Raw genomic sequence first — 25,373 nt, forward strand, 5'->3', positions numbered from 1 at the left:
GATTGGATGAAGGAAGTCAAAAGGTACAAACTTCCAGTTATTAGATAAATAAGTAGAAGGGATGTAATGTACAACATGACAAATACAATGAACACTGCTGTATGTTATGTATGAAATTTAGGAGAGTAAATCCTAAGAGTTCCCTTCACAAGCAAAAATTACATATTGTTTTCTATTTCTTTAATTTTATATCTATGTGAGACGATTCACTACACTTACTAGGGTAATCATTTCGTGATGTATATAAGTCAAATCATTATGCTGTACACCTTAAACTGTATTGCTGTATGTCAATTATATCTCAGCAAAACTGGAAGAAAGAAAAGAATGGAGATAGTTGTAAAAGAGAAATTTTAATATATGCTGAGAAAAACTTTAGGAGATAACTTCCTGCTGTTTCTCAGAAGCAGGTAAATCATAGTGTTCTATGTTTTCTTTCAACACAGGGAGCACCTGAGATCCTACAGACAGGTAACATGGAGAAGATAAATCCAAAGAGGTATGCATCAGGTACAGCCCAAAGTTCACCTGTGAACAAAACAGTAACAACAGAAGTTAGATTATTTTAGCAGTTAAAATACTTTTGTAAATAATAATGTTCCACTAAAATTAAGTCAGATCTTTAAAAACATGTACTGGGACTTGATATGTCCTATCTGTCATTTAGCAGAAGGTAGTGAGAAACAAGGAGAATCCTAATATCCTAGACCACACAGATTCTCGTTTTAAAGTATGCTTTCCCGATAGTCAGCCTATACCTCTTTATTGCTGGACCTATTATTTTCTCCTTCCTGTGTACCCTGAGTTTCCCACAGGAGGGCTTCTTCCTCCTCTGGGCCTCTGACCACTGTCAGGCCGATTTCTGCTCTGTTCCCTGATGTAAAAACCATTTTGTGAAAATAAGGGCAAAACTCAGCATTTTCTATAAGGATGCGTGATGTAAATTAAGTTCTCCAAATTCTCCAGAATAAGGATGGGAGGTCGAAAATGAAGAGTTGTGTAAGTCTACTCAAGGTTTGCCATCATCAGAGAGAGAAAAACAAATATCATATATTAACACATATATGTGGAATCTAGAAAAGTGGTATAGACCAGGGGTCCCCAACCCCTGGGCCACGGACCAGTAGCAGTCCGCGGTCTGTTAGGAACAGGGTCACACAGCAGGAGGTGAGCAGTGGGTAAGCGAGCAAAGCTTCATCTGCCGCTCCCCATTGCTCCCCATCACTCCCGCTCACATTACTGCCTGAACCATCCCGGTGTCTCCCATCCCCGTCCACGGAAAAACTGCCTTCCACGAAACCGGTCCCTGGTGCCAAAAAGGCTGGGGACTGGTGGTATAAATTATCTTATTTGCAAAGCAGAGAGAGAGACATAGACGTAGAAAACAAATGTATGGATACCAAGGGGGAAAGGGGGTGGGGTGGGAGGAATTGGGAGATTGGGATTGATACATATATACTATTGATACTATGTATAAAATAGAGAGCTAATGAGGACATACGATATAGCACAGGGAACTCTACTTAATGCACCGTGGTGACCTAAATGCGAAGGAAATCCAGAAAAGAGGGGATATATGTATATGTATAGCTGATTCACTTTGCTGTACAGTAGAAACTAACACAATATTGTAAAGCAACTATACTCCAATAAAAATTAATAAAAAAAAAACCCTACAAACAGTGAGAGCTGGAGAGGGCATGGAGAAAGGGAACCCTCCTATGCTGTTGGTGAGAATGGAAATTGATAACAGCCACTGTGGAGGACAGTATAGAGGTTCCTTAAAAAACTAAAAATAGAGCTACCAGTATGATCCAGCGGTCCCACTCCTGGGCGTATATCCAGAGAAAGCCATGATTCGAAAGGACATATGCACCCCAAGGTTCATTGCAGCCCTATTTGCAATAGCCAAGACATGGAAGCAACCAAAATGTCCATCAACACACGAATGGATAAAGGAGATGTGGTCCATATAGGCAATGGAGAATTACTCAGCCATAAAAAGGAATGAGATAACGCCATCTGCAGCAACACTGATGTAGAGAGTAGGGATGATCATACTAACTGAACTAAGTCAGACAGGGAAAGACAAATATCATAGGATATCACTTATAGATGGAATCTAAAAATTGATACAAATGAACTACTTGACAAAACAGAAACAGACTCACAGACTTAGAAAAGAAACTTATGGTTGCGGGGGAAGCGGTGGGGGGGTGGAGGGATAAATTAGGAGGTTGGGATTAACATATACACACTAATATATGTATAAAACAGATCATCAACAAGGACCTGCTCTACAGCACAGGGAACTCTACTTTGCACTCTAATAACCTAAATGGGGAAAGAATCAGAAAAAGAATAGATATATGGATATGTATAACTGAATCAAGTTGCTGTCCACCTCAAACAAACACAACATTGTAAGTCAACTCTACACCAATATAAAATAAAAGTTAAATTAAAACAAAAACAAAAAACGTTTGCCATCAATGCAAGTGAGCCAGTAACAACCCTTTGGAGTATGTGATGTGCTCCCAGATCTGTGATAACATCAGTTGGCCACCACTACGTTCCAGGCCCCAAGCTAGGGACTGGGGATAAATTAATTCCTTAATATTTGTGTACATATAGGTGAAGAGTACACAGGAACTCTCTGTACTATCTTTGCAATTTTTCTGTAAATCTAAAATTATTCCAAATTTAAAAAATAAAAAGATTTGTACACAAGAATTACTGTGATGCTGAGAAATACCACTTCCATGTACCATAGTATTGTGCCCACACATCCTCTCTCCTGGCAACCTGCATGGGGCAGGGCCCGGGTCCCCATGCCCCCAGTTGGCACGGCCTGCCACAGCTGAGCAAACAGACTTGTTGGTATAATACTCAAGCGCAACAGCTCTGCAGACCATACCTATCCATATCCGTAAGGAGAGTTTTGTCAATCAAATACTGTGAAACAAAACTCTGGTTTTGGAGAAACACAGGAAACGATGCAGAACATTTTACCATGAGTTAACTTGCCAGTTTATTACTGGGAAGATATGAAATGCTTGCATTGTTTCTGTTAATTTTCAAGAATTGTTCTGTGCAGCCTGATTGCTTATTTGGCTTCCTTATTTGGCTTGCAAACCAGAAGTCCAGACAGAAAGTGCAAGCCCGGAAATAAGTGGATGTTCCTAATGAATCAATCTCTTAGAAGTTCAGCTTTTATAATCTGGGATCCACAACAACACTTAGTCATTTTAGCCCTCAAGAAGATGACTTACAAACTTAGTATAGTGAAATTTATTTTCTATGCAGCTACCCTATTCACCATAAGGCATTTTTATTCTTCATGAGATTTCTGTGGCGAAGAAAATAATGATTGAGACAATAGAATTACTTTACTTATTTACTATTTCTCTCTTTTTTTTTTCCCTTGGCCGCACCGTACAGCATGTGGTATCTTAGTTCACAGACCAGGGGTGGAACACGTGCCCCCTGCAGTGCAAGCACAGAGTCTTAAGCACTGGACTACCAGGAATGTCCCCATTTTTTAAAAACTATTTCTTATCTATACTCCATATCTCTTCAACAAGATTTGAAAGCATCAAAAATACATGTCATAAAAATAGTGAGGAAATGAATGGAAAGGAAAAATAAGACAGTGTCGCGGATAAGGTCTGCACCTTGATGGTAGCCCATCAGCCTTACAGTGTTCTCTGACTTCTAAAAATTACTCAGCACTATTAAGGATTAATTTTGGTGTAGACAATGCATCAGGAACTTAAAATGGGGTGTCATTTTTAGCAATCATGCTTACCTTTCTCTCTCCCCTCTCAGAAAGCTTTTGGAAAACATTTCGGTTTCTCTGCCCAGTTTGCTGATCGATGCAAATCATCTGGCATCTGTGACAAGGTCCCAAAACCTGGGAGGTGAGAAGGGAAAAGACAGCGTTGCCATGAAAGTGACCAGACTGTCACACTCTGCAGGGAGGAATCTGGGTCCAGGAAGAATCGTTGTAAACAGCCAATTTCAGACTCACAGAGAAATACTCAAACTGCACGGAGCCAGGAAGTGCCACCTCTTCCCAATGCCCGCTAGGGAATCACCCACATTAGTTTATCACCTTAAAGGCTACTGCATCAGGGCTTTGAAGAAAACTAAGAGTGGTTGTGACTCACAGGTGGTTATCAGGGAATGTTGGGCTTCCTCCAGGGAAGAAAAGAATTGATTGGAGGGCATACTGGGAGAAGATGCCACACACCCTGCGCTACTCTCGTGGCCACAGATCGCTCGAGACTGCGAGACTGCAGCAAGTAGCTCACGCAATCACACGCGCCCCTGTGAAACACATTCGCTGAGAGCTGAGAGCTGCTGGCTTTCTTTCTCTTTTTTAATTACTCCACAATACATAACGGACATTGTTCGGTGTCCGTTCGCAGACAGCTACCTCATCCCCGGATTCTGCAGTTTTCACCATGGCCTGGCATTCCCATGGGTTGATGCGCTTAGCTCTTCTCCTTTGAAGCCATGTGCATAATTTCTAATGCTTTGCTGTAATCAATAATTTTGCAATAAAGGTCTTAATTCACATAACTCTCTTTCCTGTTTGAATTTTTCTTTAGGCTAAATCTCCCAAAAGGAGATTATAAAGTCAACAAGTATAAATCTTTTATGACTTGATGATATCCAGTGAAAAATTGCTTTCCAAAAGAGATGTGTTAGATCTTTCCACATTGCAACTACTTCAGCACTGAGTATTATCACCAACAAACAACTCTTAAGCATTTACTTAAAACATTTTTTTAATTGAAGTATAGTTGATTTATAATGTCTCAGGTACACAGCAAAGTGATCTGAAAAAAGAATATAAATTATATAAATATATGTAATATTTATATAATATAATATATATTTATATAAATATAATATTCATATTTATGTTATATAATATTTATATATAGTATAATAAGAATATAAATATATAATATATATTCTTTTTTCAGATTCTTTTCCATTATAGGTTATTGCAAGATATCGAGTATAGTTCCCTGTGCTATACAGTAAGCCCTTGTTGTTTATATTATATATATTAGCATGTATCTGTTAATCCCAGATTCCTAATTTAGCATTTACTTTTTGAAAGGCACATTATTAACTATAGCTTATACTTTTTAATGCCTGCACAGGACAACACTGTATGGATGTAGTGTACTTTATTTAATCAACTTCGTTTTTATGGAGACACAGATGTAGAAAACAAACATATGGATACCAAGGGGGAAGGGGGGTGGGTGGGAGGAATTGGGAGTTTGGGATTGACATATACACATTATTGATACTATGTATAAAATAGATAACTAATGAGAACATACTATACAGCACAGGGAACTCTACTGAATGCACTGTGGTGACCTAAATGGGAAGGAAATCCACAAAAGAGGGGATATATGTGTATGTATAGCTGATTCATTTTGCTGTACAGTAGAAACTAACATAATATTGTAAATCAACTATACTTCAATAAAAATTAATTTTTAAAACCTTCCCTTTGGGGCTTCCCTGGTGGCGCAGTGGTTGGGAGTCCGCCTGCCGATGCAGGGGACACGGGTTCGTGCCCCGGTCTGGGAAGATCCCACATGCCGCGGAGCGGCTAGGCCCGTGAGCCATGGCCGCTGGGCCTGTGTGTCCGGAGCCTGTGCTCCACGGCGGGAGAGGCCACAACAGTGAGAGGCCCGCGTACCGCAAAAAAAAAACAAAAAAACCCACAAACCTTCACTTTTATGGATGTTTAGGATGTTCTCCAATTTTTCATATTTATAAAGTATTGCAATGAGGAATTTTGTAAAATATCTTTGCATGTTTGTAACAGTGTTTTTTATGGAATAGATTTCTATGAGTGAAATTATTGGGTCAAAGGGCATGCATATTTTAACTTTCATTAATTGATGTCTATTAAGTATCATGACTTAAAGAAAGCAAAGCATCTCAGAAAGGTGTTTTTAGAGTCCTTGTATTCACGTACCCAGGTACCTTACAACTTACTTGTTACAAGGTAAGTTTCTGACAGTGATCCTAGCCTAGTTGTAGTACTTTCTCTTTTCCTTCTTTTCTTCCTTTATTTCTCCATCTCTCTCCCCATCTATCATATACTTAGTGCCTACTCTGTACCAGGCAGGATGTGTAAGAGCAGGTGCTTTTTTTTTTTGTGGTATGCGGACCTCTCACTGCTGTGGCCTCTCCCGTTGTGGAGCACAGGCTCCAGACACACAGGCTCAGTGGCCATGGCTCACGGGCCTAGCCGCTCCACAGCATGTGGGATCTTCCCGGACCGGGGCACGAACCCGTGTCCCCTGCATCAGCAGGCGGACTCTCAACCACTGGGCCACCAGGGAAGCCCTTTTTTTTTTCTTTTTTAACATCTTTATTGGAGTATAATTGCTTTACAGTGGTGTGTTAGTTTCTGCTTTATAACAAAGTGAATCAGTTATACATATACATATGTTCCCATATCTCTTCCCTCTTGCGTCTCCCTCCCTATCCCACCCCTCTAGGTGGTCACAAAGCACCGAGCTGATCTCCCTGTGCTATGCGGCTGCTTCCCACTACCTATCTATTTTACATTCGGTAGTGTATATATGTCCATGCCACTCTCTCTTTGTCACAGCTTACCCTTCCCCCTCCCTGTGTCCTCAAGTCCATGCTCTAGTAGGTCTGTGTCTTTATTCCCGTCTCACCCCTAGGTTCTTCATGACCTTTTTTTTTTTCTTACATTCCATATATATGTGTTAGCATACGGTATTTGTTTTTCTCTTTCTGAGTTACTTCACTCTGTATGACAGACTCTAGGTCCATCCACCTCACTACAAATAACTCAATTTCGTTTCTTTTTATGGCTGAGTAATATTCCATTGTATATATATGCCACATCTTCTTTATCCATTCATCTGTTGATGGACATTTAGGTTGCTTCCATGTCCTGGCTATTGTAAATAGAGCTGCAATGAACATTTTGGTACATGACTCTTTTTGAAAAACCCAATCCAAAAATGGGCAGAAGACCTAAATAGACATTTCTCCAAAGAAGATATACAGATTGCCAACAAACACATGAAAGAATGTTCAACATCATTAATCATTAGAGAAATGCAAATCAAAACTACAATGAGATATCTCACACCAGTCAGAATGGCCATCATCAAAAAATCTAGAAACAGCAAGTGCTGGAGAGGGTGTGGAGAAAAGGCAACACTCTTGCATTGCTGGTGGGAATGTGAATTGGTACAGCCACTATGGAGAACAGTATGCAGGTTCCTTATAAAACTAAAAATAGAATTACCATACGACCCAGCAATCCATTACTGGGCATGTACCCTGAGAGCAGGTGCTTTTATAGCATGGCAGGGACACAGCGACAGAAAATGAAGAAGAGTCAGCCGGGATGGAGGATTGAGTGGAATGACAGAAGGCTGGTGCCAGAGAGGTCTGTGGAAGAGAAAAGAGATAATTCTTTCAAGGGGGAGCCGCTTCCAGGATAAAAGGAAGCTTGGAGAGTTAAATGGATAACAAAGATCTTTCGGACATCTTTTTCTTCTATTGGTGCCACGCAGTTTATCCCTACCCCAAACCCCAGACCTCTGAAATCCTTCATTAAGGGTTAAATTATTGTTTACTGCTTTCCTGGAAGTTAGAGTGATGTTCCATTTGAGTGCAGTAGCCCTATTACAATCAGTTTATACAACTGGCTAATTACTGTTATTAAGATAATTTCATTCCCCACTGAAGAACTGGGGACATTCTGTGCAGATGACCCATCCTTCTGTCCCCAGCTGTTCCATAGCTTTGCTGCCCATTCATTCCATCAGCAGTTTGGAGCACTTACTCTGGGTAAGGACTGTCCTAGACCCCAGAGGAACAGCAGGGACTAAACAGACTTGGTCCCCACCCTCATATGCTCTGAAGAAATAAGGAGACACTGTGCAGAGTGTGACCTTGTGGTGGGTCAGGAACAACCTTTCCAAGGAGGTAACATCTGAGCTGAGACCCTGTAGGAGCTGGAGGAAAAGTGCTCCAGGTGGAATGGACAGCAGGGCTAAGGTGCTAAGGCAGGAAGCTTGGCTTGTTTAGGGAATGGAGAGAAGGTCTGCAGGGCAGGCAAAAGGGGAGGGGTGATGAGCTCGGGGAGATGGGAGAGGCCGGAGGATCAGGTCTTGGGGGCCTTATCTGCCCTAAGGAGGAATGTAGATGTTAGCTGAAGGCTTCAAGTTTGGGGAGCCCAAAGCCTGGAGAGGGGGGGCATCCTGGAGGCTTCGCCTCTAACTGCAAGCTGCTCCCCAGCTGCCAACGAGGCCAGAAGCGAGAGAGCATGGGGCGAAGGTACGGCCACCATGGGCACTGAAGAACCATGAGGCATCTGCGCCCTCCTCCACAAGCTCCAGACAGTGAGAAAATCCAGCAGGTTTCATGAGGAGGACGTTCTCATAGACACAAGCATTCCAAGAAACAGAGTTGAAGCCTAGACACAGCGACAAAGTCTGTACCTTCATCACCTGTACGTTCTCTCTTCCCCACGTGAAACTGCTGCGCTCCCCGGAGGAAGGAGAGATGGATCATTCCAAGGGGCACCCCAGGATGCAGGTGTCACATACCTTTCTGCCGAGATTTTGTGGATAAGAGTCAACGCCTGGTAGGGGGGCGGCACGTGATGGGGCATGGGATTCCCTGCTGCCTGCTACCATCCCGGCCTAGGACTGAGGTCAATCCCCATTGGCAACCCTTGAGGAAGGATAATAGAACTCCTGGGAACTTACCTGGAAATGCAAGGAACCAACTGAAATTTCATCCCATTTCTCTTCTTCAAAAGCCCTTGTTCCACTGGTAATAATATTGGCACGGAAACGTGAGATGAGATTGTTCACTGGAAATAATTCTTCCTTTCCATTCTCATCACTGTTTGAGACATACCAAAAAGAGAAAAGGTGGGGAAGGGTGGATAACTGCACTATTGTAATAATTCAACATTTCTACCACTCGAGGCCTGAGTTCATCCATTGTACTCTGGCCTGAGGCTTCGATGATCAGAACAAGCTTTTATCATGAGTGCAAGGCCAAGAGACACACATCTGTTGGACAGACCTCCGTGATCTCCCTGGAATATGGTCCCATCTCCATGGAGAAGCCCACAAGAGGCCGTGCAATGGGTGAGTAGATCTTTGCTGAAGAGATGAAGAGCTTTGGAAACCAAGTGAACTGGGATCGAGTGAATAAACTTATGAGAAAATACCAATTCTACAGAGTCAGGACAAGGCATTTAAAGACTGTCAACAGGCTTAATTATCAAGGACCTAAAAAGTATCAAGAGCTCACACTCTTTTTGGATATTAGAACATCATAAAGCAACATAGAGTATACATGGGAGGTTTTAATATTTATTTCCTGTAGAGAACCGATTGGTGGTTGCCAGGGGTGGGGAGAAGGGTGGGCAAAATGGGTGAAAGGGGTCAAAAGGTACAAACTTCCAGTTATAAAATAAACAAATCACGGGGATGTAATGTATAGCATGGCAACTATAGTTAATAATACTGTATTGTCTAAAAAATGACTGTATTGCATATTTAAAAGGCGCTAAGAGAACAAATCTTAAGTACTCATAAAAAGAAAAAAATTTTGCAGGACTTCCCTGGTGGTGCAGTGGTTAAGAATCCACCTGCCAGCGTGGGGAATGCGGGTTCAATTCCTGGTCCGGGGAAGATCCCACATGCCCTGAAGCAACTAAGTCCATGCGCCACAACTACTGAGCCTGCACTCTAGAGCCCGCGAGTCACAACTACTGAGCCCACGTGCCACAACTACTGAAGCACGCGTGACTAGAGCCCGTGCTCCACAACAAAGACAAGCCACTGCGATGAGAAGCGTGAGCACCATAACAGAGTAGCCCCCGCTCTCTACAACTAGAGAAAGCCTGCGCATAGCAATGAAGACCCAACACGGGCAAAAATAAATAAATAAATTATTTATTTATTTATTTATTTAAAAAAAAGAAATAAACAATCTTTAAAAAAAAATTTCCAGCTATGTGTCATGACAGATGTTTACTAGACTTACTGTGATCATTTCTCAGTATATACAAATATAGAATCATGTTGTACATCTGAAACTAATATAATGTTGCATGTCGATTGTATCTCGATTAAAATTTTTATTTCCTAGCTTCCATCCTGTTTGCAGTTTTAACTAAGTGTATGCTATTTTTGTAATTCTTGTTTAAAATTTTTGTTGATTAGCACAAGTTACCATTAAACAGCTCCCTGCACCTCCATGCACGCCATCCCCTAAGGTAAAAAAGCACTGAAAAAGCATCTGCAAACTTCAACAGAGGAACACACTGTACGATCCCATTAAATTGAGTTCAAGAAAAGGCGAAACTGTTTAGGGTGAAAAGAGGCATAATAGTGGCAACCTTCAGTGGGGTTGACCAAGAAGGGATATGAGGAAGGGGTCTATGGTTCTAGAAATGTTCTCTACTTGATCTGGATGGTGGTTACGTGGGTATATACATCTGTAAACATTCACTAAACTATGTACTTATGATTTTTGCACTTTGTTGTACTTTAATAAAAATTTTTGAAGTTTGGAGGGAGGGAGATCCTTGAGCATGACTGGAATTTGCCCTGGAGACAGAACTGAAAGATGCTGGGGGAGAGTAAGGGGTCCCATGTCTGTATCTCAAAGCCCCTGGCATGTGAAAAGCCAGGGACCAGGATACCCAAGTCCAGCTTTGCCACTAACTATGGGCAACACCCACAACCGATGAGGACTGCAGGGCCCTTGTGGGAAATGAGAGGGTTAGCACTTTCCAGTCCTAAAATCCTTTGATTCTGGATCTACCCTCCAGGTTATAAACAAACAAACAAACAAAACTCCCTTTGTGCTTTTTAATAGGGAAAGTTTTATGTCCAGAAGCTACCATGGCCCACATGGAGACAATATCATCCATCAGATTTGAAAACAGAACCAGGGACACTCACTATGTACTAACCACAGGCTGTTTCTCCTACCTTTGACCACCTGGCCTTCCTACCTCCTGCTTGTCAGCTCTGCACTAAACCAGGACTGCAGGAACCAGGGCTGCAGCAAGCCTGTCCCCACCTCCTCTCTTTCCACACAAAGAATCCCAGAAAACTGCAGACCTGCTCCATCCAGGGCCCAGGGTACCTGAGGAAGGGGGTCACTCAGTACCGGGAAAACTCAGTGAACGCCCAGGGACCAGGCATCACACTTCAGCTCCTAAAGAGGGCAGCCTGGACCTCGGCAAGGGGACACTGCTGTGTGTTTTTGCCAATGACTATGAACAGAAATTACTACAAACAGTCCATTTTTGTAGTTTTTATTAAGCTATATGTGTACATGTTTGTGCATGTGCATACATGTGCCCAGGACCACAGGGCACGTGAGCGTCACAGGAGCCCCAGCTCATGGTGTTGACAGGTGTGGACCATGAATGATCTGCCGGTCCCAACTCTTACATAAGAGCTGGGTGATTTTTCTTTTTTGCCCCAGTTGTCTGATTACCTTGGGACTTCAATTTCCTCTGAAGGACAATGAGGGGGTTTGAACCAACCAAGACCCTTTCTAGAGCTGACTTTTCCAGGACACTTGGGAGATCCCTGGGTGGGAGTGAGCAGGCAAGGGTGCTAGTTCTGTCTGATGATACAAACAAATAGTATCTACAATTACAACTTTAAAAGCTTTCATAACCACTCTTCTTTTCACTCAAAATGACTGTGGAAGTAATGCAAGGCTCCTAGGGGCCAGGGGACAGTGGGAGAGCGGGCAACAAAAGTGGGTCCATGGAGCTTCCCTGGTGGTGCAGTGGTTGAGAGTCCACCTGCCGATGCAGGGGACACGGGTTTGTGCCCCGGTCCGGGAGGATCCCACGTGTCACAGAGCGGCTGGGCCTGTGAGCCATGGCCGCTGAGCCTGGGCGTCCGGAGCCTGTGCTCCGCAACGGGGGAGGCCACAACAGTGAGAGGCCCGCGTACCGCAGGAAAAAAAAAAAAAAAAAATGTGGGTCCAATTGCTGGCGATTACATTCAACTAAATGTTTAAGAATTGAAATGATTAAAAATGAGGGTTGGGATTCTCCGCCAAGCATCCTGAGGGCATCAAGGACATTGGAAGATAAAAGAGAACCCTCTAAGAGATTAAGGGAAACGGGCCTAAAAAGTTTTGTGACTTCTCTGGGCCTCAGTTTCTCAATGAAGGGTCTGGACTTATGATTCGCAGACCTTTTCTCCCCAGAGAGGTGACCAGCTCACTCCCAGGGGCAAGTAGTTACACCTGTCTGCTATTCCCAAGGTAAATAGCAAATAGTACAGGGATCTTACCTGGTGCTTAATTGCTGCTGCAGTTCCGAAACACTGGATCTGTTTATCAGCAGATACTGTGCCTCATTCACCAGAGAGAGGGTGGCTGTAGTACAAGCAGATTGATCTAAAAGTGATGGAGTATTTAAAAGAAGAGTTGCTGGAGAGGGAAACAACCTAAGTGTCCACTGATGGATAAATGGTTAAGGAAGTGTGGTATACATACACAGTGGAATATTATTCAGCCATAAAAAAATGAAATCTCGCCATTTAACGACAACATGGATGGACCTTGAGGGTATTATGCTAAGTGAAAAGTTAGACGGAGAAAGGCATATACTGTATAATCTCACTTAGATACGGAATCTAAAACAAAACAAAACAAGCTCATAGATCCAGAGAACAGATTGGTGGTTGCCAGAGGCGGGGGTGGGTGGGGGGGGGTGGGTGGCAAAATGGGTGAAGGTCAAAAGGTACGAACTTCCACTTATAAAATAAATAAGTCCTGGGGATATAATGTCTAGTGTGGTGACTACAGTTAATAATACTGCATTGCATATTTGGAAGTTCTCATCATAAGAAAAAAATTTGTACCTGTGTGATGATGGATATTAACTGGATTTATCGTGATGATCACTTTGCAATATATACAAATGTCAAGTTATTATGTTGTATGCCTGAAACTAATATAATGTTGTATGTCAATTATACCTAAATTTAAAAATTAAGATAAAATAAATTAGAAAAGAAGAGTTGCTTTCTTGGAATGCAAATGAATCATGCTTCCACTGACTTGCATTTTTTAGATTTAATTTTTATCTTATAGTAGAGTGTAGTTGATTTACAATGTTGTGTTAGTTTCAGGTGTAAGCAAGGTGATTCAGCTATACATATACATATATTCATTCTTTTTCAGATTCTTTTCCCATATAGGTTATTAGAGAATACTGAGTAGAATTCCTGGCCTGATTAGTACTTGGATGGAAGACTTGCATTTTTAAATATTAGGGACTGTTTCTAAAGGGAAGAAAATGGTGTCCTGGAAATAAAAAATGTTCTAAGCATGGCTCAAACTTCTCAAAAACAGAAAGAACATAAGCTTCTAGAATATTCTGTTGATAATCTGGAAAAAAATAATAAAATGCTGAAGTTAAATTCTTCCAGCAAAGGAAACTTGGAGGCAACACTTAGAGGAGGAGAGATGGGGCTGCAGGGCGGAGGTGGGGAAGTGGCGGGGGTGGGGGTGGCCCTTCCCCAAGCAAGAAGAAGGGCCTTGATGAGGGTCACAGGCCCAGTGAGATCTTCTGAATCTGGTCAGTGAATCTAGTCAGGGAGAAGCTGGGTTCTGCCCTTGGGCAAGTGTGTAATATTGGCTTTAGAAATAAATAATACAAGTTTTAAAACTACTGAAAAGAAAAAAAAAAAAAGAGTGGAAGAAAATATCAAGGGCCTCCAGAACTACTGCAGCCCATCACCCAGCTTCTAGCTCCCACTTTTTGGGCATGCCATAGCTGTCTTTATACAAGATGTTGATACTAAAGGCTGGCCGGGCCAAAACCTAGTGAGCTGTCTCTGAACTAGGCCTGTGGACCCCAGAGTACTCGAGAATGGACACTTCCAAGAGAATCGCTTACAGATTCTCTATTTCCATGTCTTCTTTGCTAAAATGGCTTTGTCAGAGCAGTGAGGTGCAATCCCAGGCCCCTCCACAAAAGGCCCTTCTCACCCTTCACAGGGCAAAGGCCGCACCTCTCCTATGGCACATTGCCCCTGGGGGCTAAAAATCTCCAGGGTGGAAAACAAAAGACCAGTTCAAAACCCTGGGGTCTGTGCTGAGAAAATAAAAGTCTCTCAAGCTTGGGTGACTGATCCTCCTGTAGGTCAGATGGGTTCCAATTCTTTGCTAACCACAAAACTGCCGGAACTAATTAAGTTGTCAAGTGACAGATGATTAAAGTCATCTTGATGTTAGATCCCTGTGCCTCAGAAGAAAGGTTTGAGTGACAGTGCGTTAACCAAACACCTTCATCCCCAGCTGTTTACTGACTTAAATAAGATTCTTCAGAAGAGAACCAGTGCTGAACACTAGCTATTCTGATGACAGGTGACAGTCATTCATGGACATGCGAATTAATCACAGGTGGCCAGCCATCTCATTAAGAGATTCATTTTCCACTACTTTTTTCTCTTTATGTTTAATAACTATTTTTCGAAATTTATAATATACTTTTGTTGCTTTGATCAACTGTGTACTATTAAAAACTATGATAAGAACTCAACCTAGGAAAAATTTCCTAACACTGAGACTCTACCATCACAGGAAACTTTAAGAAATTTTATACATTTCAATTTATATATTATTTTAGTTTCAGATAAATATGATAGGGTAATCAAGGAAAGAGTTTCAAGCATAAAATAACACTAAGATAAAATTCCTTCAAGGAAGTGGAATGGAAATACAAGTTGAAGAAAGAAAATGAAAGAAAGAAAATTTCTGTACGTTAAAAAACAGTTTGTTTATACACATATTTTTAAGTTAATACTCATAAGACTCAAATCACTATGGTATTGAGACTCCACTGGTTTATATTTAAAAGGGCAATGTACAAGTTTTAATTTTAAATGACTACAGGCGTACATTGTTTTATTGCATTTCACTTTATCATGCCTCGCAAGTACTTCACAGGCATTAAGTTTTTTACAAATTGAATGTTTGTGGCAACCCTGCATCGAGCAAGTCTATTGCACCATTGTTCCAACTGCATTTGCTCACCTCATATCTCTGTGTTGCATTTTGGTAGTTCTCGCAATATTTCAAACTTTTTCATTATTATATTTGTTATAGTGATCTGTGATCAGCGATCTTTGATGTTACCATGACTTGCTGAAGGCTCAGATAATGGTTAGAGTTTTTTAGCAAAAAAGTGTTTCTAATTAAGTTATGCACACTGATTTTTAGACATAATGCTATTACATACTTAATAGATTACAACAGAGTGTAAACATAACTTTTATACGCACTGGGAAACCAAAAAATTTTTGTGACTTGCTTTATTGTAGTGGTCTGGAACCGAATTCTCAGTATCTCCAAAGTAAGCCTGTATATTTGCAATATGCTGGAAATCACATCCTTTGCAACTTTTTTTTAAAATTTAGATGACAACGTAAAGAGGTAGTGTAGCTTTAAAAAATTTCTTCTAAGGTGTACCAACACAAAAATGTTCAAAGGCCTAGACCTAGACCATCAGAGACCTCTCCACCGTAAATGGCATCCTTGAAGTATAATACTCACAAGCTGACACTCCTGATCCTGTATCGAGCAGCCAACAGATTCATTCTGCTCCCACATTTGCCTACCCAGGCCCCATCTCCCACTAGGACAGTCACTGCCGCCTCCTGCCTGGCCTCTTTGCTTCCTTCATTTTCCTCTCCCTTGCAGCCTCCACACCTCACCAGGGGTGTCTTTCTAATGCAAGCTGCATCATGAAACTCCCCAGGGTAGAATTCTTCAGTTCTTCAACCTGAAGACAGTGCTTACTTACTCCTCAGCTGCACATTCATCTCTTCTCTCTAGCTCTGCCCCATCACTCCCCTACCCATGTCTGACCCTCCTAAACCCTTCTCTGAACCCATGAAATGCCAAGCTCTGCCATGCTGCTCCTCAGTAATCTTCTTGCCTTTCTCTGCCTGGAACACTTCTACTCTCCTGTTAAGATGAAGCTCCAAACTCACCTCTTCCCTGAAGCCCTCCATGACTCACTCCAGGTGTAGATTTACAAGCCAGTCTCCCAGGGAGCTAGCGACTAAGCTAGGTCATTCCTGCACAAACCAGTAATGTGGCAACTCTCCAGTCCATTCATTTATTCATCCGGTATTTACTGAGCAACTACTATGTGCCAGGTCTGTTCTAAGCCCTGAACAAAGCAGAGAAAAATCCCTCCCTCACAGAGCTTATGATCTGACAGAGGGAAGACAGAACGTAAACAGGATAACTGAGTCAAATGCATGGCCTATAGGATGTGAAAAGTGCCACAGAGAAAAATAAAACAGGGAATGAGCTGGAGGTTCAGGTAGGGGCCCTGGTTCTAAGGAGGGCAGCCAGGCAAGGCTCCCCCGAGAAGGCGACATTTGAGCAGACACCTGAAAACTCTCTCTTCCTATATGGTACTGTTAGCTCAAAGTACTTCCTTCTCTGCTGTCTCATTTTATGCTCACAACAGCTTATGTCAGGAAAAACTGTCAAAACCCTTAAATCTAAGTAGATGACATGCCGTCACAATGTTCTGTTGTAGAGTTCTACAGAAGTTCAACACCAATGGGTTCAAGGATTTGCCAAGGTCTCAACAACTACTTGGTGTCAGGACCAAGACTAGAAGTCCAGATTTTCTTAGTATACAGCAAGCTACCAATATTTCTCTTTAACAAAACTTAATTGTGCTTCTAAACATGCAGGACTGAGGCAGAGAGCTTGAGCAGAGGCTGCAAGCCCCCCTCGGCCTCCTCGGGCTCATCCTGGAGACCACACATGGGTCCTGCTGACCTGGGGGCCACCACAGCACCTTTCTGCCAGAGGCTGACCACCCCTACTTTCTGTTCATGAGCACGTTGCCCTGTCAATCCATTTTGTGGGCTGATTTTCGTGTCTGCAAGGGTTAAACCCAAGCGCCTGTCCCCTAAGAAGCAATCCGAAATGTGATACCTTTGCCTCGTTTCTTCCTTGCATTTCTTTGAAAGTCTGAACTTTGTCTGATCAAATGATATGGACGGCCAAAAAACTTTGACAACCAGCTTGAAATTTTTTCTCCACAGTCATAAGTATTTACCCTGGCAGAAAAAAAAAAAAGGAAAGATGTTATATAGTATTCCTTTAAATAATTGAAATAGCAAAAAGTTATGTAATATAATATTATATAATTAATATAATATAATATAAAAACATGAAGCCCCCAACAAGACAGAAATCTACAGTGACAAGTGTGCTTAGGAAGTCGCAATGAGATTTCCAAGGCACAGGAAGGCCTGGGATCTGGAGCTTATGCAAAGCTTTCAGATCAAATAAAAAGCTTTAGAAATTTCTCTTGAAAGACTTTGTTTATATTACTTACAGCCACTGAGAACCACAAAGCTTGGAATTTAAGAGCTTCCAGAGCATTATTTTGCTTTCAGAAGCTCTGGAACCCAGACCCGTCTCCTGGTTTTTTTACTATAGGCCTGACTGGAATATCTTCTCTCACGGCCACGCTGTAGGGACTGACGTGTTTGGTTTCTGAAAAGAACACTATGGCCATAAGTCACCGATATAAGTACATTTTTTGATCTGGCTTTTTAAAACTCTTCAAACTTCTAGAATTTTTAAATAGAATTTTAAATTAAAAAAAATTATAATCTACACATCACCAGAATTAATCGTGCAAAATTGCTAATAAGTTACATTGGGATTACAAGATAGATATTATTGAAAACTTATCCTTAATTTTTACTGGGAACCTTTAGGATCTAGAAAGGAAAGGGAAGAATGAAACCTTACTTTGTAGACATTCTCTCTGGTGCTTTGAGAGATGCACCTGAGTCCATTTTTCATTATATTGAGTACTTGTGGTTCTGAGTATAAGAAGCCTGACCTCTAGCTATCGAAAAGCTTTATTAACCAGAAAACGCCATTCCTCTCAGATGCAGCTAAATGAAATCTACAACCAGGGAAGAGCCTGATAAATAATTGCAGGTACCCCTAGATGGCTAGATTTCTCTCTGTGAGAAGATTTGCTACAGTGACATGCAGAAATGTTTACCCCAAATTCATTGCCCTAATTGAAAATGTGCTATGATGAATGCTTAAACCTGCACAAGAACTAGCAAGAGGACGCAGAGTGTGCTCACCCCTTGGGCTCCAGGATGGGCCAGGGCCCATGATGCGCAATTGTACAGAGCACGATCTTCACGCTATCACCTTCCCACCTTTCCTGAGCATGTAGCCCTTCATCATCCCAGCGTGACCTGGGGCACTAACAACTTGAGTCCGATTTGGATGTAGCTTGAGTATTTGACATATCATTTCATGACTTACTTGTTTGCAGTGCAGAAGGAAACGTACTCTGACTCAGTACTATGCATATCACCAACTACTGAGCACAAACATACCCACCAACTACTTTATTGTGTTAACTAATAGGCAATTAGCATTTTAAAAGACTTCTACTATATATAAATCCCTACTGAACTGTTAAGAGTTAACCATTTTAGTATTTGGGGGGTAAACTAGTTGGGGTATTAGATGCGCTGGGAACCCATCAGATAGGGGCCCACAATCAGAAAATTTGTATTCCACATGTTTTCAGATTGAAATTAGATTTAGGTTAAAAGGGATGCAGAAATTTGATGTATTCAATAAATTGATTTGTAAATATTTACGATCAAGAAATAAAACGAAATCCTATAACACTCAGCCTCATTTTCTATGTTTCCTAGAATTCAGCAGATGATTTACCATCAATAACTCAGATTAGGTAATAATCTACAACTATATGGAATATAATTGTTGAACTCTCACCTGAAAGTTCTACAACCTGAGGGACATCTTGACACCCCCCTCAGCTTCCACATCCAATTCATCGGCGAGTTCAGGTTATTCTACCTCCAGAATATATTATATCTGATGCTCACCTGATTTTCTCTCTGACCCTGATCCAAGCCTCCATCTCATCTCACCTGTGTTACTAACACAGATGCTCAGCTGGCCTTCCCACTTGCACCTTTACCGCCTTCCAACTTTTCTACACCCACCAGCCAATTTGTTCAAGCTGTGAATCGGGTCCCTTGACTCACCACTCCCCTGCGGCCACCCCTCTGAGCTCCACCATGCCTCCTCCAAACTGTCCCCTGCCTCACCTCACCTCCCTCCACACCACACTGTTCCAGGGTCTACAGGAAGCAACATAGACAGTCCTGCTCTCTCGGGGTCGGCATTCTAGCAGGAGGGACTGAAGGTATATGTTGGGGAAAAGATTAATGAGAAGGAGAAGAATTCAGCAGAGCAAGTGGAGAGGGAGGGGCTGGCTCCTAGGGGAGGTCAGGTGGGCCCTCTGAGAAGGAGGCTTTTCAGCAGAGACCCGATGAGGTGAGGAAGTGAACCCTGCGGGGGTATAAACAGGGAAAGAGCATTCCAGGCAGAGGGAGCAGCAAGTGCAAAGTCCTAAGAAGGAAGCATGCTTAGTAGGTGTGAAGAAGAGCTAGGAGCCGGTGTGGTTGGAGTGGAGTGTGCGAGGGGGAAGCGGCAGCAGACTGGACAGAGGATGCAGCTGAGGACCGATGGCACAGGGCATTGCTCTCTTCCCCCCTCTGAGCCGTCCTGCAGCTAGACCTGCGAGTGTTACCTGCTGCAGCCTCACCTGTCTGCACAGACCTTGCTTTGGCAAGTCTGAGCCGGTTTGCTGTTCTCCTCAAGTGGCACCGCTATAGGCTCCATCCCTATTGAATAAAGGTTAGAGACAAATTTATCATCATGGAAAAAAAAACAAGTATGTCCAAAAAAAGTCCATTATCCTGAAATATACAAGAATTTTAATGACCCTGGAAATTGGTTGAATCAAGTAAGTGGCTGAGTCTTGGAAATCTCTTTATAACACAGAGATTCTCTTCATCATTATGGGTACCACCAACAGCATGTGCATTGAGCAGCTTTGTCATGGAAGACTCTGCACTGGGGCAGTCACATCCACAGCCCCTGGAACACTACAAATTCCTCTGAATGCTTTCTCTACCTCCGCATGACTCCACATCCTGACATCATTGCTCACTAGGCTACCTTAGATCCTTTAGAAATAGGCAGGCAGACATGAAGGCTCACTCTGTAAGGATGTCAACATAGTGTCAATTCTCAGTAGCCCCTAAGAATCACCATCAAATTGGATTTCTGCATCAATCATCATTAACACCAAGAAAAAAAACCCCAAAAAACTGTTATTATGTCAGTGGGGTTGGGAAGCCATTCTTTTCTAAAAAATTGTTACATATATCGTACATACAAAGGAGTGTTTAACATATATACATAGTGGTCTGAAGAATAATAAACACCCATATACCCAGTACTCAGCTAAAGTGGTATTCATTCTTTCAATAGATTTAGAATAACATATGTGGAAGAAACTAGAGGAAACTGATATATGGCCACTGATGAGTGAAAGATCTTTGCTAAAGGCTGGAACGGCTGAGGGCCTCTGCCACTCAGCACTCCTTCTCATCCTTCGTGAGTCATTAAAAGTATAGGGAACTGCATGAAGCCAAGACACCTGAGCGGAATTTGTGGCGGCTCCTACTCTGTGGACTCCTCCTGTGTGGCCCACCCGTGCCCTGCACCCTCTCAGCATTGCCGCCAGTCACACTGTTCACCGGCGTGACCCAACCTGCCCCCAGCAAGCACACCTGTATCCCTGCTCATGCTGGTCCTGCTTCATCACACACAGCACAGCAACGGGTACATCCATTCCTACTCACGAGCGTCAGATCATGACTGCTACCCAGACCCATGCCAATCGCGACAAGCCTTTCACCACAACGAAGACAGAGAAGTAACAATATGCGTAAGAGGTATTTCATCAGCTCTGTCCCCTGCTTGTCCATGTCTGACACAAGCACGACCAGTGCCACACTCCTGTCCCTGTGTGGGGAAGGCCAGAAGAGGCCTCATCCAGAAAGTTCCAGAAGTTTGGAGAGTGCTGTGCTGAGTGATTAGAGATGCTGTGTCAAAAGGCTGTTCATGGGGCCTCCCTGGTGGCGCAGTGGTTGAGGGTCCGCCTGCCGATGCAGGGGACGCGGGTTCGTGCCCCGGTCTGGGAAGATCCCACATGCCGCGGAGCGGCTGGGCCCGTGAGCCGTGGCCTCTGGGTCTGTGCGTCTGGAGCCTGTGCTCCGCGGCGGGAGAGGCCACAGCAGTGAGAGGCCCACGTACCGCAAAAAAAAGGCTGTTCGTGGAAGGATGGGATTGCACCAGGTGTGCACCCACAGGGGAGAACCTTAAAGTGAGTCCTGGAACATTGGTTATGAGGAAGTAACCACAGCAGGGGGACAGCACGTGTACAAATGCACGGCGGAAATGCACCCCTGGGCTGCCAGCAGGAGGCCTGCGCTCAGCCTCATTCTATGCTTACCCAAGACTCTGCACAAAACATATATAATCATAAATATGGCCCTCAGCTGGCTTATAAAGGTCATCGCAATCGCTTCTCGGCCTTTTGGCTAAGATCAAGTGTAAAGGTCATCGCAGGCCTCTTGTTAAACAGGCAACCTAATCTGGGGTCCCCATATGGATTGAGCTCAAGGGCCGCCCCCAACCAAGTTCATGGGGATTGAATTCATTCCGGATATACTAAGCCCTGTGCTTGTACAGCTCAGAGATACAGAGAAATAAAAGATTCCAACCTCTGGACTCAAGATACCTGAAATCTTTTGGGGTGACAAGTCATTTACATAAAACAATTATAATGCCTTGTTTTAATGTTTATTATTTAGGGCCAAAAGTTTGTCCTACCATACGTGTCCTGCAAAGGATGCCCTTCCTCCACCCACAGTGCTGGAAGTCCCTACGAGTGAGCAGAACATCTGATATACCACACCATCTCACAAAGTGCCGCTGATATGGAGTGGAAGATATTTGGGTATTTGTTTTCTCTCTCTCTTATTCCTTATATTCTGGGATAAATCCTATTTAGTCATGACATACATTTTTATGCTTCAGAGAATAGAAAGAAGAGTAAGCCATTCAACTCTTTTTGTATGTTAATATCCTGGGTATCCAAACTTAAACAAGAAAAGTATAATAAAAGAGGGTAACACCTCAATTCAAAGAAATGGAAAGATATCCCATGCTCTTGAATTGGAAGAATTAATATTGTTAAAATGGCCATACTACCCAAAGTAATCTAAATATGTAATACGATCCCTATAAAATTACCCATGACATTTTTCACAAAACTAGAACTAATAATCCTAAAATTTATATGGAACCGCAAAAGACCCAGAATTGCCAAAGAAATCCTGAGGAAAAAGAACAAAGCTGGAGGGACTTCCCTTGTGATGCAGTGGTTAGGAATCCCGTTGCCAATGCAGGGGACATGGGTTTGATCCTTGGTCCAGGAAGATGCCACATGCCACAGAGCAACTGAGCCCATGTGCCACAGCTGCTGAGCCTGCACTCTGGAGCCTGTGAGCCACAATTACTGAGCCCACGTGCCACAACTACTGAAGCCCGCACACCTAGAGCCCGTGCTCCACAACAAGAGAAGCCACTGCAATGAGAGGCCCACATACTGCAACAAAGAGTAGCCCCTGCTCGCTATAACTAGAGAAAAGCCCGCGCACAGCAACAAAAACCCAACACAGCCAAAAATAAATAAATTAATTAATTAATTAATTTTTAGATAAAAGAACAAAGCTGGAGACATAACCCTCCCAGACCTCAGACAATACAACAAAGCTACAGTAATCAAAACAGCATGGCATTGACACAAAAACAGACATATGGATCAATGGAACAGAATAAAGAGCCCAGAAATAAACCCACCCACCTACAGTCAATTAAACTTCAACAAAGGAGGCAAGAATATACAATGGAGAAAAACAGTCTCTTCAGCAAGTGGTGTTGGGAAAGCTGGACAGCCACATGTAAATCAATGATGTTAGAACACACCCTCACACCATACACAAAAATAAACTCAAAATGGCTTAAAGACTTAAGCATAAGACATGACACCATAAAACTCCTAGAAGAGAACATAGGCAAAACATTCTCTGACATAAATCATACCAATGTTTTCATAAGTCAGTTTCCCAAGGCAATAGAAATAAAAGCAAAAATAAACAAATGGGACCTAATCAAACTTACAAGCTTTTGCACAGCAAAGGAAACCATAAACAAAATGAAACAACTACCTACAGACTGGGAGAAAATATTTGCAAATGATGTGACCAACAGGGCTTAATTTCCAAAATATACAAACAGCTCATACAGCTCAACAACAAAAAATCAAACAACTCAGTCAAAAAATGGGCAGAAGACCTAAATAGACATTTCTCTAGAGAAGACACACAGATCAGCAATAGGTGCATGAAAAGATGCTCAACAGCAATTAATTATTAGAGAATTGCAAATCAAAACTACAAAGAGGTACCACCGCACACCAGTCAGAATGGCCATCACTAAAAAATCTATAAATAACAAATGCTGGAGACGGTGTGGAGGAAAGGGAAACCTCCTCCACTGTTGATCGGATTGTAAACTGGTGCAGCCACATGGAGGTTCCTTAAAAAACTAAAAATAGAATTACCATATGATCCAGCAATCTCACTCCTGGGAATATATCCAGAAAAAACAATAATTCAAAAAGATACATGCACCCCAACGTTCACTGCAGCACTATTTACAATAGCCAAGACATGGAAGCAACCTAAATGTCCATCAACAGATGAGTGGATAAAGAAGATGTGGTATATATATTCAATGGAATATTACTCAGCCCTAAAAAAGAATGATATAATGCTATTTGCAGCAACATGGATGGACCTAGAGATTGTCATACTAAGTGAAGTAAGTCAGACAGAGAAAGACAAATATCATACAATATCACTTATGTGTAGAATCTAAATAATGATACAAATGAACTTATTTACAAAACAGAAACAGACTCACAGACATAGAAAACAAACTTATGGTTAACGGGGGGGATAAATTAGGAGTTTGAGATTAGCAGATACAAACAATTATATATAAAATACATAAACAACAAGGTCCTACTGCATAGCATAGGAAACTATATTCAGTATCTTGTAATAAACTATAATGGAAAAGAATCTGAAAAAGTATATATATATATATATATATATATTATACATATATACTATATATATATATTTATAACTGAATCATTTTGCTTATACCAGAAACTAACAACATTGTAAATCAACTATATTTCAATACAAAAAAAATTTTTTAAAGAAGATAACTTCTCAATCTCACTAATAAGAATAGGTACAAAAATACCAATAAAATATTAGCAAACTAAATCCACCAGTGTATCAAAAAATCATTGCCAAATAGTGTTTTTCTTTTCTCCAAGAATGCAAGGATAGTTCAGTACTAGACAATCTACTAATGTTAAGACATCACACTAATAGACTATAGGGAAAAAATATAACCAACAGATGCAGAAAGAGCATTTAGTAAGAACTATTAGTCACGATAAAACTTTTTGCTAAATTTTAAAAAACTACTTTAGCCTGTTAAAACAAATCTATTAAAAATGTACAGTAAATACAACTCTTATTTTTGAAACTTTAGAAGCATTTTATTCAAGTCAGTAATAAAAAAAGGATATTTTCCATCACTGCTCCATGCAATGAGAAAAGAAGAAAAAAGAGGGAGTGAATAAAAATTGAAAAGGAAGATATGAAACTGTCATTATTAGAAGATGATATGCCTAATTTATATAGAACATGTGAGAAAATCTTCAGACCAACTAATAAAACTAACAGGAATTCAGAAAAAGTACTGGGTAAAATACTGATATACGAAAGTCAGCAGTGTTTCTATACTACAACAGTGTTCCTATACTACAAAAATAACCAATTAAAACATTTAATAGAAAAAAAAGATAGTGCTCAAAATACTCAAATAAACAATTATATAACAAAAAATGTGCAAAAAATTTCTGGAAAATATTATTAAAATTATTTTAATAAATTATTATTAAAATTTTGGAGTAAAGAAATCTTCATGGAGAGAGATACTATTTATATATAGAGGACTCAATATTATATAATATAAATTCTCCTGAAATTAATTTATGATATTACAATCAAAATATGATTACAAAATATGTAGTTTTGCAATCAAAATCCCAATGAAAATAATAGAGAGTGTCAGAATGGATAAAAAGCATGAGCCAACTGTATGCTGGATACAAGAAACTCACTTCAAATATGATATAGGCAGATTAAATGTAAAATGGAGCCATAAAGAAAATGAAAAGG

At 41.5% G+C, this 25,373-nt stretch overlaps 1 protein-coding gene across 3 annotated transcripts in view; it reads right to left on the bottom strand.

Moving 5' to 3' along the window:
- Positions 1-334: 334 nt before the first annotated feature.
- The window catches only part of MOCOS (molybdenum cofactor sulfurase), a 65,600-nt gene continuing 40,561 nt past the window's right edge, over positions 335-25,373 (bottom strand). For 2 of the 3 annotated variants that reach the window (XM_032603360.1, XM_032603362.1), the window contains 6 exons: positions 19,739-19,817; positions 17,053-17,177; positions 12,375-12,480; positions 8,799-8,937; positions 3,809-3,913; positions 335-528 (listed from right to left, as the gene is read on the bottom strand). In XM_032603360.1, the coding sequence (XP_032459251.1) occupies positions 376-528; positions 3,809-3,913; positions 8,799-8,937; positions 12,375-12,480; positions 17,053-17,177; positions 19,739-19,817 (707 nt within the window). In that variant the 3' untranslated portion in view covers positions 335-375. The remainder of the gene's footprint in view (positions 529-3,808; positions 3,914-8,798; positions 8,938-12,374; positions 12,481-17,052; positions 17,178-19,738; positions 19,818-25,373) is intronic. The other variant, XM_032603361.1, reaches the window with a different exon arrangement.

This window comes from Phocoena sinus, chromosome 14, assembly GCF_008692025.1.
Source record: "Phocoena sinus isolate mPhoSin1 chromosome 14, mPhoSin1.pri, whole genome shotgun sequence".
NCBI classification, from domain to species: Eukaryota; Metazoa; Chordata; class Mammalia; order Artiodactyla; family Phocoenidae; genus Phocoena; species Phocoena sinus.